Source organism: Canariomyces notabilis (genome assembly GCF_033297395.1).
Source record: "Canariomyces notabilis strain CBS 508.74 unplaced genomic scaffold N656scaffold_37, whole genome shotgun sequence".
Lineage (NCBI taxonomy): Eukaryota > Fungi > Ascomycota > Sordariomycetes > Sordariales > Chaetomiaceae > Canariomyces > Canariomyces notabilis.
In genome coordinates this window covers 193391-205564 of record NW_027041859.1, presented here as the reverse complement: position 1 = coordinate 205564, position 12174 = coordinate 193391, and the positions used below count along the sequence as shown (strand labels likewise).

Here is a 12174-nt window from a genome sequence, read left to right as displayed (position 1 = left end):
TCTCTCCTCTTATATAACTCTAACCATTGCCCTTCGATCCCCTCTCACTACAATTACAGTCATGAATAACTACACCCCCCTAGAAAGTCTTGTTCTTCCCCTTTATCCCGAAGGCCGGCCCTTCCTCACCTGGACTTCCCCCATTATGCCGCCGCCTCTCCAGGTTCAAACTACTACTGCTTGCCTTAGGGGTGCCTAACTGGAACGCCCTCCCCTGCCCATCAACCGTCTTGTCCTTGTTAGGCACTGGCGGAGGGGACGCAACCTCCCCGCCTGCATCCCGATGTGTGTATCCCTCCAGGCCCAGCCCCTGAGCACCCCGATCATGCAGGGATACCTCCGAATTGGTCTTTGGTAAAACGTCATCATGGCTGTTGTAGTCCTGCAGGCCAAGGATTCGCAATTCAGGGAGCAGAGGCGAGGAAAAGGAGCCGAGCGGGGCGAGATAGGGCGTGCCGTCCACGCTGCGGTTAGTATACTCGTTGGTCGGGATATAGGATGGCAGAGGCGGAGTTCTTCCGCTTGCAGACGGGGTTTGCGGCTGTGTATGCGGGTGTTGCGGTTTGGTCAACGTCCCTGTTGATCTAAAAGCAGAAGCAGACGCTCGCTGACCTCCGGATTTCACGCTATGAGCTGGGGCCGAGCTGCCTGCTGCTGTGCCTGTGCATGTGCTGCTGCTGCTGTGGGAGTCGAGCGGGATGGTGTACATGATATTGGACGAGGGAGGGGTCGGGGTGCCGTCGGGCCACTCGCTTATGGCGACGCCAATCAATGTTTTGCTCTTGCCGTCATTGTCGTGGGAGTCACTGGCTTGCACGGCCGTGCTGCTCGCCCCTGGTGAGCGAGGTTTCCGTTTGGAGGCGAGATACTCGAGCCGACTGGCGCGTTTGCGGCGCGCGTGGATGCGCTCTGCGAGATGGTCAGATTGAATGATGGAAAAGGGGTAGTTGGCAGATTTACCGCTGAGGATGGTGAGGAAGGTGAAGACGGTCAGTGACATGAGCAGCAGTGGAACGAGTTGGCCAAAGGTGGAGGGGTCGTTTTCGGGATTGATGTTGCGGACACGCTCAAGCCTGACAGTGTAACCTGGTCAGTTCGTCTCCCATAGCAGTCTCGAACATGGAGTCCGTACCAGACCGAGTGGTCCACCCAACGACGGAGCTCAAAGACGTATAACGCGGAGTCGATGACCGTCCACGCCGATATCCCAATACCCGCGAGCAGATAGAGACCGAACAGGAAATAGAAGAAGCGCTTGGCTTTGAAGAGAAAGGGTAAGGTCTTCCCAACCCTCGCAATGAACCTTTTTCGCCGACCATTGTGGCCGGTCCCGCGGCGGATGACTCGCCCTAGACTCACCAGAACAGCAATGATAAAGAAGAGGAACATGATCAGAAAGTTGGTCCACCCGTGTATCTGTCCGGTGAAGAAGGCTTGGAACGAGCCCGCTTCTAGTGCATTCTTGATCTCGCTGCCAAACAGGAACTCGCCGGATTGGAAGCAGGCAGCTGGGAGAAGCATCAAGTTGTATTGGTCGGTCATGGGCGGGACCTGAGTAGGGAAACCGAGAGACCCATCGCCCTGGTTCGAGAGCAGCACGCCAGTAATCACGTAGACGAGGGTCGTGACGATTATGCGCAGGATGCCAACGTATGGGTGCTTCCAGTAGTGCTTCGACACGGTGACAGCCATCAAGTGAGTGGCACAGGTGACAAGGAGTATGTTTGCCACGACATTGTAATGCTGATCAGTGATCACCCATCAGCCTCGAAATCTGAAGTCAGAAAGGGCAAAAAAGGGGCAGCTCTGGTTGTGCATACGTATGCCGAAATGGAGCACGCCTTTGCGTAGCGCAGAGTAATGGCATAGGCGCCGCCCGTGAACACCTGCTGGTCTGAGAGCGTTAAACAGAGTGTTTCGAGGATGCCGGCGATGCTGATTTGCCAGTTTTTGAGGGCCTTTTCCCTGAAAAGGGTAAGTAAGCACTTGCATGATACCTAGCGCATGAGTATCGCTGTGACTTACTCCCTCGTGATGCGTAAGTGCGGCTTCAACACGTACTTGATGGACCACCAAAACATGTTGGCGACGGACAGCAGCAGCGAGAAGACGGTGGTGGTGAGAAATGCACCGAGGACCTTTTGGAGTTGTTGTCTGTTCGTCAGTCAAGCCAGCACCTGGCAGCAAAAGGGTCAGACCAGCGTACCCCAATTCCAGCAATGTCGGGATCTCCTGAGAACCGGCCGGGGGTGCTGTCGCCGAGCGCGATTGCCGTCAATCCGTCATCGGACCGGATGACGGTGCAGTTCGGAGGGGTGCCGTAGTGCGCAGCACAATTCGCCGTCGAGACGTAAGCGCCCATGATTGCAACTTTCGTCCCCAAATCACAGCGGCGAGGGACTGTCGAGTGTTGACACAGAGAGGATGCCGACGAAGCCTATCACTAGCACGGTGAGTCGGCGACACTGACAACTTCAAGTGCCCAGCCGGGGGACTGTCAACATGATGCGGCTCTCTGAGCCTTAAAAGTGCTGGTAACACCGCTGCTAGACGCCTGCGTAACCATTTCCCACTTGGAGGTGTATTTCCCAATCCCTGCCTTGTCTGCCACACCAGATATCACAGCTGTTCCCAACGATCTGGTGAGAATTTGTGGCATCTGGTCTGCCTGGAGGCTGTAGTAGCATCGTGTCTGACCTACCTGCACCAGTGCCACCAGAGCCGCGTTTGGACACCACCCCGGTCCGCCACAATGCAAGCCGCTTTTGTTGGCCGTTTGTCGTGTTTGATTGAAAGCATGGTTGGAATCTGCCCGAGTGTCCAACTGAAGTCCCAAGCGAGGGTACAAGGATGTACATCGCTCCTTCCTTAGTGCCATCTGGGAAGCTGCGAGCCTGCGAGGTAGGTATGGTGCATGTAGTGTACTGTACCTGCTTGTATGGTTGTACATGGCATTGCTGGCAGATCGCGCCACATGCTGGCCAGCAGGAGGTCTACCAATTAGGTGCGGGGTTCTCGCAGCCCCCAACCAACATGCCGGAACGGCAGGGACCGTGCAGCACATCAAACTCGTAGAGACAGAAGATGTCGGCACGGGAGGGGCACATATCGGCGAGATGAGACCGTCAGGCCGACAATTGCGATGGATTTCCCACGCGGCCTTTTCAGCTCTCTCAGCCTTGTGAACGAACCCGAAGTTCCGAACGTTTTAGCGCAGAGTCCCGGACCTATTCTGGTTGTTTGCCCATATCCTTATTTCCTGGTTGATATGTGCAAGCAACCTTCTGTTCGGTGAACTTGTGCGACCATGGTCAAAACCAGCCCGCATGTCAGCGGCTTCACCCTCTTAAATCCGAAATCGCCGTCCGCCGTTAGTGTAAGGGAACTTGGACGGCGCCTCTGTTCGACGGAGTGATCCTAGCAACGATCGATCGGCTCCCTTATGAATAACTGGTTGATACGCTGGGCTATACCTACCGGAAATGCAAAGAATTCATCAATAAACGATCAACGGCTCGATGCCGGCCCATGGGCACAATGAATTTTTTTTGATGTTGGGTCTTGGCTCCTTGGGAGGCGAGGGGTTACGGGGTGGTGCCCCACATTTTCAGAGCGTGCCAGCCTGCCAGTGCAGCAATCAATTTCTGACAATCATGGTCACTCTCCCATCCATCGCCCCCAAATTCTCACGCCATGGCCGCTCTGGGGACCAGGTTCTCGGCTTTTGGGGCCCCCGTCTCCGTCTGCCCAAGTCGCACGGTTTCTGTCCAGCTTCGTAGTAGTCTCATTCACTAAAATTGTAGAAAATTTTCTCCACAAATAGAAGGGGAGCTTGGCTCAGTTGGAAGAGCGCAGGTCTCATACGATAGTGTGTGATCTGGTTTAACACCAGAGAAATCCTGAGGTCGTGAGTTCGAGCCTCACAGTTCCCATTTTTTTTCCCCTTTCTTGAAACCGGAATCATTCTCTATGAGCCCAGAACTGCCTCAAAGTTTCTTGTTGTTATCTTTTTATGTAGCCGGACTCGGCCTACAGCGTCTGGAAGCCGATTTTCCACATGTCGGCATACATCTAACAAGTAACAACGCTCCCGGGCTCCTTGATCTCCTTAAGGCTTCTCTTTTCTCCTTACGGCTACACATGGGTACACTGATAACTAGACACGAACTTCGAGAATTAGTGGTGATATTGAAGGTCAAAAATCTCCTACCCATGACGCTGGGTCGACGAGGAATTGCTTTGTACAAATCATTATCTGCATACTATCCGTATTTCTCTCACCCATCAATTTCCTTGACAATCACCCCTTACACCAACCCTCACCGTCCTCCGTAGCCCAATCCGCCGCAACCATCCTCTCTCATATATGCGAGCCAGCTAATTGCCCATCAACTGCTGTCTCAAAACCCGCTGCTTGAATGACTGCGGCGAGAAAAACCCGCGCTCACCCCCACCAGCACATACATCTCCATCCCCATGCCCACACCCATCCATGACTGTCCCAAACCCATCCTCAGTAGCAGAGCCATCCAGTACCCTGGTATTGACCCTCAGCGTAGGCTTGTAAGCGCGCAACTCCTGTCGAGCAGCAAGAGCCACCTGTCCTGGGGAAGGCAAACTCCGCGTGCTGCTACCCGTAGGAGAAACATATTCCGACAATTCGGAGCTCCCTCGCTTCGGCTCAGACTCGACGGTGTGCTGCTCTTTGCCAAGTTGCTGTAAGCGGCAGAGAGCGGTACTGCTGCTGCTGCTGCCGCTGCTGCTTCTGCACTTGCACTGGTCTGGTTCGCACTCGCATATGTCGCAAGGCATTCCAATCCCTGAATCGCGGGGGTCGCGGGGGAGGGTCGTAGTGGTCTCGAGATCGGCGGGGGGGAGCGACGGTCTTGCTTCCCCAAAGGGGTGTTGTATGCTGGATAATGGTGCTGTGCCCGTTCCATGGTGATGTGCAGGGGGCTGCTTTCCGGTTTTGAGCGTGACGGGGATGAAGGATGCAATTCCGTGGCGTCTCGTGACACTTGCTCTGGTCTCTTCGACAGCTGCTAATGTCTGGTCCGGTGCGACTGGATGACTGCGGTGTGGTATACCGCCAGGTTGAAGCAAGGTGCTTCTTCTTGATCTACGGTTTGGTCGCCTTGGTGGTATTGGAACGGATTCCCCAGCCGATGTCGAGCCGCAGAGCGCCAAGGATTTCCGCATCATATCAGCGCGGTGAGTCTCAAAAATCAAGTCCAGTTGGCCGGTAACGAAACTGCAGTAATGATCATCGATGGTGTCTGGGAGCAGGAGCCGCAATTTTTCTCGTAGACTCGCCTTCAGTGCCTCCTGTCCCTGGTCGAATACGTGATCGACCTCGGCGAGTTCGATAACAGGCTGAAAGTCTGCAGAGAGGGTTAGCTAGGCACCAAACAAGGTGTGGTAAGATCGTACCAGAATGCGGAATCTCCGTGTCTTGAGGAAATAGCAGCCGCCATATCCTCTCCCAGGTCCAGTCCTCCGCGTAGGTAGTACCATCGGCAGTTAGTACCTCTTCTGTTTCCTCTGTTATCCCATTCTCGGGATCGCCTAATGCAGGCTTGGGGTTTACTTCGCACATTTCATCCCTGGGGAGCATCATATGGCGCTCGAGCGCTGCCTCGGCTTCGAATTCTGCAAGACAGCGTCGACAGTGATACCTGGGTCTCTTGCGTCTGTGGTGTGAGACGAGATGGCATCTGTCTGTTTATGAGCAATCGCAGCAGCATCGGACAGAATGCCCACCTACCTCAGCTCATACATGGAGTTGAACGGAGCGTTCGCGCAGCGCCCATGATCACGCACATTGAATCTAACCGGGTTCCGTTTCCTAAACGGGCAGGGATACTGTGTTCTGGGGCTGTCCTCAACGCTGTTGCTCGCCGTATCCATTAAAGTCTCGGTCTCCCATTCGAAGCTCAGGTGCTCACGACTTGCGGCCTCCTCTGCAGACTCGAGTTTTGATTCGGTGACAGGAGCTGTGTTCAGGACCGATGACCGCTGTGGTAGACTTTCCCGGCGCAGAGGCCGGACGAACCTTGCCTGGCCGGCTTCACCGGTTGCATCCCTTGGCCTGCTCAACGGAAGAACTTGCACAACAGGAACCCGCGTGTCTAGCCTGGACGGGAATTTTCCGAGGGACATGGTGGGAAGGCGTGTATCCCGAGCCCCATTCAAAGGTAGGGACTCGCATCGAAGCGACCGACGGCCAGACGTGCGATCCGGCACGAAAGAGAACCTCTTTTGACGGAAGTCTACTCGGGTCGACGTCGACGCAATGCTCCAGACCGTCTGATGCCGACTGTCGCTGGGACCGAAGGCTAGAACTGACATGGATGATGTGTTAGGAGAGAAATGACTGTAAACACGCAGAAACTGAGAGCAAAAGTGAATGAAAACGCGGAGGTTCCCGCCTGGTGAGGCTCATGGACCGAAGAGACGGTTGAGACATGGTCCGGGGGACTTACGAAGTACATGCGCCACCTTTGACTGGGTAAGGCGTCGGAAAGGCCAAATGAAGATGTGGAAACCTCCATTTCGAAATAGTAAATGGGAAGAAAGAAAAGCGTTAGACGCCTCAATGAACGGAAGGAGCGGGAACTGCAAGGTGCGATGCAATTTGTTCGGCGGACGCTGGAGCGGCAGCGAGGACCAGGGCTCGACGATAGACCCTGGTCGCCGTGCCCGATCCGCGCTCCCGTTGGTCAATGCCGGCATTTCCCCCTCAGCCCATCAGCGGCTAGACGGCCTGAACCGGTGCCCTGATTCGATGTCCACCTCGCTGATAATTTGTTTAGGTACACTGACTTTCAATACTAATCGGTCCTCAGTGAATACCGGTATTTTGTTTTCTCATAGCTGTGTTTGGAACTTTCCAGACTCGTGCAGGTTATAGGTGAGTGGGGCGCGACACGCGACGCGAGAGACGCGCAAGACGGGCACACAGTGGCTATGACGTCATCACCCAGTACGTCGTCAATTCCCATGGCAACACCATCGTAGGCGTTGGGAACTCCCTAACTGCAGTATAAATAGGTACAAGCACCAGATTCCTGCCCGCCAAAGTCTCTTTTTCATCATTTGATGTACGATTGTCTTCTGGATGTCGAGCAGTAGGAGATACCACACTTCTTGCTCACTGGTTGCAGGCGATATGATGCTGCCGCCAAGACGATGGCGCTCGCTAGATACACCGTTCTCTCGAATAGCCGTGTGGTTTGTCGGGGTCAATGTACGGTTAACCCTACGATGCCTCTTAGTATTCCTCTGTACGGATCCAACCACTTGTGAGGTATTCGGAAGCAACGACATACCTTAACCAAGATGCCCGTCTGCTTAGATCTCAGCATTTGTAGCGGCATCCGCAATGAGCTTCGGTAAACAGCCGCAACTCGCCGAATGAGCTAGTTTAGTGCCTTGATTGTAGACGCAATTGATATGATGGAAGCTCTGGAGCCAGATCGCCGCAGTCGAGATCGGCGGCTCCTCAGGCTGAGGCCCCTCTTCACTGCCGGCGCAGAGTCATCGCGGATGTCTCCGCAAGCCAAGGGGTTCTTGTTGAGGTCGGTTGAAACCGCCTTGTCCAGACCGATTGAGCGCAGAAACGCGACTCGGACACCTCCCCGAGACCTCATACTGCTCTTCAGCTTCTGGAATAGGGAGCGGTCCTCTCTGGCGTCTTGGACAGCGGTCTCGTTCGGGATTTGCTCTGCCTGATCAGGTCGGTTCTCTCTGGCGTCTTGGATAGCGGTCTCGTTCGGGATTTGCTCTGCCTCTTCAGGTTCCTTTATGCCCACTTCCGCCTTCACGGCTTCCATCAGTTTCGTATCGTCTGTCCACTCGTACTGCTTCACTGCCGACTCGCGATGCTGAGCCTTTTCCTCAACTCCCCGGCGACTGTCTTCCATCAGTTTCTTCTCGTCGATCCACCGATATCGGTCCATTGCCGTCTCGCGATGTCTGGCTTGACGGTCGTGAGCAGGGCCAGCGTTTTCTAGACGCGCCCGATGAGCTATCTCGGCTTTCATCATCTCTCTTCGGGCTTGACGGTTGTCACCGGGGCCAGCGTTTTCATAGTAGTTTTCTCGACGTGCCCGATGAGCTCGCTCTCCCATCTCGGCTTTCATCATATATCTTCGGGATAGACGGGCGCCACCAGGGCCAGCGTTTTCCCGACGAGCGATATGAGCTCGCTCTGCCTGTTCAGGTTCCTTTATGCCCATCTCGGCTTTCACGGCTTCCATCAGTTTCGTAATGTCTGTGAACCCGTACCGCCGCTTCACTGCCGACTCGCGATGCTGAATCCTTTCCTCGACTCCCCGGCGACCGTACATGCTTCTCTTCTCGAGCAATGGTGAACAGCCCTTCTTTGAGCAATCGCTGCACAGATATGAGGAACGAAAGTGTTGATGTTCGTACGAAATATCATGGCAGGGCGGGAGACCATGACCGAAGGGGCAGAAGGCGGGCGACAGGAAGTACTCGTCACACCAGTTGTAGTGTCCAGTGTCGATGGAATACACGATCTTGTATCCTTCCTCTTTGTTGATCGATGGATCGGCGGCGCTCGAGGGGTGACAGTTGGGGTCCTGATTGCCACATGGGCACCAGAAGTGAATGAAGGTGCCTGTGCACATTTTCCTTATCCCAAGTCGAATCCTTAATCGTTTTGAAGATTGATGAGGTGATGAAGATCGATGGAACGATGATGGAAACTGGAAACCGGGACTGGAGGTTTGTGGTGACGGAAAGATTGTGTGGTTGACACCCGGCTGTTGGGATGAAAATGTGAACATGGCAATTCATGTTTCGTAGAAGAAGAAATCAGAGCAAGTATATTTTCTACCACTCGTGATAGCCCTTAAGTTCAGGAATTGCCAGCGGCCTTGCAACCGAACCTCACATCAGTACTGTACGCCAATCTTAACAGAGGATCGCGCAGCATAGCCGTGATCCACAGCGGTCTCCTCCCTTTTACTCATTTGAGATGAGTTACGGGCATCCGTTGACCGCTATTGAAGACAACGAACATATGATATTGATCAGATGACCACAGTTCACGGAGGAAACCTGAACGAAAGATATAAATAGAGTTGCCTACCTTACTAACAAGGATTTCCAAGAACCTGTACCAGAGGCCCGCGGAAGCAAGTTCCTGGTAGCTACATATACCCCGACAGGGACGCCGTCGTGTGAATTGAACCCGCAACCTCTGTTGAGAGACTAATCAATGCCCTTAGGCCAACAACGTTTGTTCTTAGGCGGTGCTAGGAGATTCCTGGATGGGGTTATCCAAAGCCGTGACGGGTTCGGGAAGGGGGCAGGCAGGCACGGGGGTAGTTGCCCTGGACATCAGGGTACAGTACATGTGTACCTTCCTTCATCTTAAGGTTTGAGCAGTGATCAACGGAGTAAACGATATCCAACAAACTCGAGTCGATTGTTTTTACTTCTTTCCTTGTTCGTCACCAAGCAAAGACAACCAGCTTCTCCCCCGAGACAGAACCAGACCGCAGCTGCGACAGACCGTCAACACTTTCGAACCCCCGACCCACAACACGGGTCGGGTGCGATTTTGAGCAAGGCTGTGTTCAGAAACTCTTGAAACTGAGCAAAAGCCTGACAGTCAAAGCGTGCTTCTCAGCGCTTGCCGGCTGCCCGTACTCCCCTTCCAGCGCTACCGGCCTCCCAAATCCTTCCAGCGACATGACAAACTCGGCCTTGACGGAGCCTCATTAGTCAAATCCCTGTTCCTGCCGCGGAAGCAACCGAACCCAGAACTGCGGTTTGCTCCACATGCCGTACATGCGAAACGCGTCCTCAAAAACGACCGGCTTTTGGCCGGGCACGGGCTCGACGTCAAACGACCAGAGCACCTTGGCAACAAACAGCCGCGTCTCGCGCCACGGAGGCCCATACCTGGACACGAGCGCGGGCCCTGACTGAAGGGAAAGAAATGCTCCGTCGCGTCGCTTGCAAACGCCGGGTCCCACGCCGGATGGTCAGCCGGCAGCCAGCGCTGCGGGCGGAAGCAACGCGGCTCGTGGAAGTAGCGCGGGCTGCGCGTAAAAGCCCAGTGCGCGTACTGCACACCCACGCCGCGCGGTATGTGGTGTCCGTCGACGGTGGCGCCGGGACTGACGCGCGGCAGCCCACCGCCGCCGATGAAGGTGAGGCGCAGCGTTTCGAGCAGCGCCGCGTGGAGCAGCGGCAGGCCCGCCAGCGCGTCGGGCGTGATGTCCTCGTACCGCGCAAACGCGGAGCGGATCTCGTCAACCAGCTGCTGGTGCAGCTTGGGCTCCTGCAGCGAGAACATGAGCGTGCACAGGAACTGGCTCGAGATGGGCTCGTAGCCGGCGATGAGTAGTTGCGCGGCCACGACCTCGAGGTGCTTCTTCTCCCTGGGCATGGGATCCGGCGCCGACGCTGGCGACAGCTGGTCGAAGTGATCCGCGTGCTTGGTTGCGCCGCGTTGGGCGATGCGTTGCTCGAGCTTGGCGCGGTTGAGGCTCCGGGCGCGGAGCTCGCTCACGATGGCCGCAGGGGGCACGAAGGCGTATTGCAACGGCGACAAGAGGGGGAATCTGTGGAGGATCTGGTGGATGGCAACGAAGAAGTTGACGCCCCACAGGGAGTCGAGAAAGGGCGCGGTCTTTGCTGTGTGTAGTTGAAGTGGTTAGGTATTTACCATGGTCACGACAAAACTCGAGACCCGGAGGGAGCAGAAATTGCAACGGCTGCTGCTTACCTCGCTCTACCTGGTGCATCTCGTGCCCATAGGCCAGCTCTGCCGAGATGTCCATGGCAACCCAGTCTGTCCACTGATGATAAAAATCAGTACGTGAGCGGCAGAATCGTCATCTGATTCGTACCGTCCTAAGTTCTATACCGCCTTGTTGGCCTCCCACCTCCCTCATTTTCCAGACAAACAGGTCAATGTACTTGTGCATGGTCGGCTCCTTGGACCTGATGGACTTGACGCTAAACGCCGGGGCAATCCTTTTGGCAACGTCGCGGTGCTTGGCCGGGTCTGTCTCCCAAGTGAGGCCTTTGTCTCCTCCACCGAGATCCACAAATTTTGCCTTGGGGAAGTGCTCCATGTGTTTTGTGTGCGAGGCGTATATGTCTGAGCGTCCGCGTAAGCTGTATGCTCTGGTCCCGGGTGTTTATTTTTGCGTACCTGATGCAGCCTTGGGAGAGATGAAGACCAGTTCGTTCGGGCCTATACGGACAACGTCTCCTGAACAAAGTGGCCACGTTCTGTGTTGGCAAGCATGCTCATTTCCTTGGAGAGAGTCGTCTTGGGCTCACCATATTTGTTCAAGGCCTTAGCAATTGCCATGGGATATTTTCCTGTTACCCTGAGCTAGGTTTTCAGCACAGGGAGACGGTATCCTTCGATCACATTGAAGCACCTACCAATAATACGCATACCACACGTTTGAGATCGCCGCAAGCTTGGGACCGGGAAACCTAGAAGCGGGATGTAGATACAGGTGGTAGAAACAGCGAACTGACGCGTACAGCGAGACCTAAGGTTTGGCCAGTTCCATGTCCTGATTAGTATTCAATGCGGAATATCTGTTTGAACTGGCTCAGGTTCGCCTACAGCGCCCAAGGCGAGGGTCGTCCATTGGATGGCCGTGATGCCAGCCACGCATTCGAGAGACTCCCGGAGAGGGAATGCCATGGCGGTGGGCAAAAGCTGCGAGGGCCGTGTATGGACAACACTGACAAAAAAACCTGGAAAACTGTTCGACTGTCTGGAGACTGACGTTGACATTTAGAGTGTTGGGACGGGCGGGGAGACGAGACCAAGAAAAGGGAAAGTGCCATTTGCCTTTCATGCAGTTGGTGGCCAACTTGCCAGGCACGGCATCGGTTGGCACCCTGTGCCGATGTATGTACATACAGTACAGCACAAACTGTGCAGATGCACTTCAAGCCGGTACCTCACATTAGTAGGAGTTGTCGTACGAAGTAGGAACTTAGTAAGTCTAATTGTTGTTGCGAGACAAGGGGATGGCCTGATAGGTGGCTTGCCCCAAGCCTGCCATAGCAGGATTTTCAGGGTCTGCTCGAGGCAATGTATCGTGCAGTTGCAGTTGTCTAGTAAGATAAAAAGTGCATTGAACTATCTAATGAGTCTAGGAAGTGGAA

The 12174-nt window shown here is 54.7% G+C and overlaps 4 protein-coding genes and 1 non-coding gene across 5 annotated transcripts; 1 reads left to right on the top strand and 4 right to left on the bottom strand.

Moving 5' to 3' along the window:
• Positions 1–4: 4 nt before the first annotated feature.
• On the bottom strand, positions 5–2454 carry N656DRAFT_462551 (uncharacterized protein). The gene is made up of 6 exons (XM_064809730.1): positions 2207–2454; positions 2026–2138; positions 1821–1965; positions 1133–1743; positions 961–1073; positions 5–909 (listed from the first exon to the last, which is right to left on the bottom strand). The coding sequence occupies exons 1-6, from the start codon at positions 2360–2362 to the stop codon at positions 80–82; spliced, it is 1968 nt and encodes a 655-aa protein (XP_064665473.1). The 5' UTR covers positions 2363–2454; the 3' UTR covers positions 5–79.
• Positions 2455–3826: 1372 nt separating this feature from the next.
• Positions 3827–3932, top strand: N656DRAFT_t145. Its single transcript has one exon. It is a non-coding gene; the product is annotated as a tRNA-Met (tRNA).
• Positions 3933–4377: 445 nt separating this feature from the next.
• On the bottom strand, positions 4378–6159 carry N656DRAFT_772283 (uncharacterized protein; the record flags this gene model as incomplete). Its single annotated transcript, XM_064813920.1, has 3 exons — positions 4378–5381; positions 5431–5714; positions 5765–6159. The coding sequence occupies 3 exons, from the start codon at positions 6157–6159 to the stop codon at positions 4378–4380; spliced, it is 1683 nt and encodes a 560-aa protein (XP_064665472.1).
• Positions 6160–7049: 890 nt separating this feature from the next.
• N656DRAFT_462888 (uncharacterized protein) lies at positions 7050–8127 on the bottom strand. The gene has a single exon (XM_064809732.1). The coding sequence runs from the start codon at positions 8043–8045 to the stop codon at positions 7419–7421; it is 627 nt and encodes a 208-aa protein (XP_064665471.1). The 5' UTR covers positions 8046–8127; the 3' UTR covers positions 7050–7418.
• Positions 8128–9547: 1420 nt separating this feature from the next.
• On the bottom strand, positions 9548–12143 carry N656DRAFT_462330 (cytochrome P450). The gene is made up of 7 exons (XM_064809728.1): positions 11624–12143; positions 11434–11546; positions 11326–11375; positions 11195–11254; positions 10887–11140; positions 10763–10835; positions 9548–10671 (listed from the first exon to the last, which is right to left on the bottom strand). The coding sequence occupies exons 1-7, from the start codon at positions 11795–11797 to the stop codon at positions 9692–9694; spliced, it is 1704 nt and encodes a 567-aa protein (XP_064665470.1). The 5' UTR covers positions 11798–12143; the 3' UTR covers positions 9548–9691.
• Positions 12144–12174: the final 31 nt, after the last annotated feature.

Bases quoted from the DNA above. Each gene is read 5' to 3' on its own strand.
- N656DRAFT_462551 (XM_064809730.1), bottom strand. From the start codon at position 2,362: ATGGGCGCTTACGTCTCGACGGCGAATTGTGCTGCGCACTACGGCACC. The intron at 1,744-1,820 runs GTATGCACAACC...ATCACTGATCAG, and splicing joins CGTGCTCCATTTCGGCATAC to CATTACAATGTCGTGGCAAA. The intron at 910-960 runs GTAAATCTGCCA...ACCATCTCGCAG, and splicing joins CTTCCTCACCATCCTCAGCG to AGCGCATCCACGCGCGCCGC.
- N656DRAFT_462888 (XM_064809732.1), bottom strand. From the start codon at position 8,045: ATGATGAAAGCCGAGATAGCTCATCGGGCGCGTCTAGAAAACGCTGGC.
- N656DRAFT_462330 (XM_064809728.1), bottom strand. From the start codon at position 11,797: ATGTCAACGTCAGTCTCCAGACAGTCGAACAGTTTTCCAGGTTTTTTT. The intron at 11,547-11,623 runs GTAGGCGAACCT...GCCAAACCTTAG, and splicing joins CGACCCTCGCCTTGGGCGCT to GTCTCGCTGTACGCGTCAGT. The intron at 11,376-11,433 runs GTAGGTGCTTCA...AACCTAGCTCAG, and splicing joins GTGTGGTATGCGTATTATTG to GGTAACAGGAAAATATCCCA.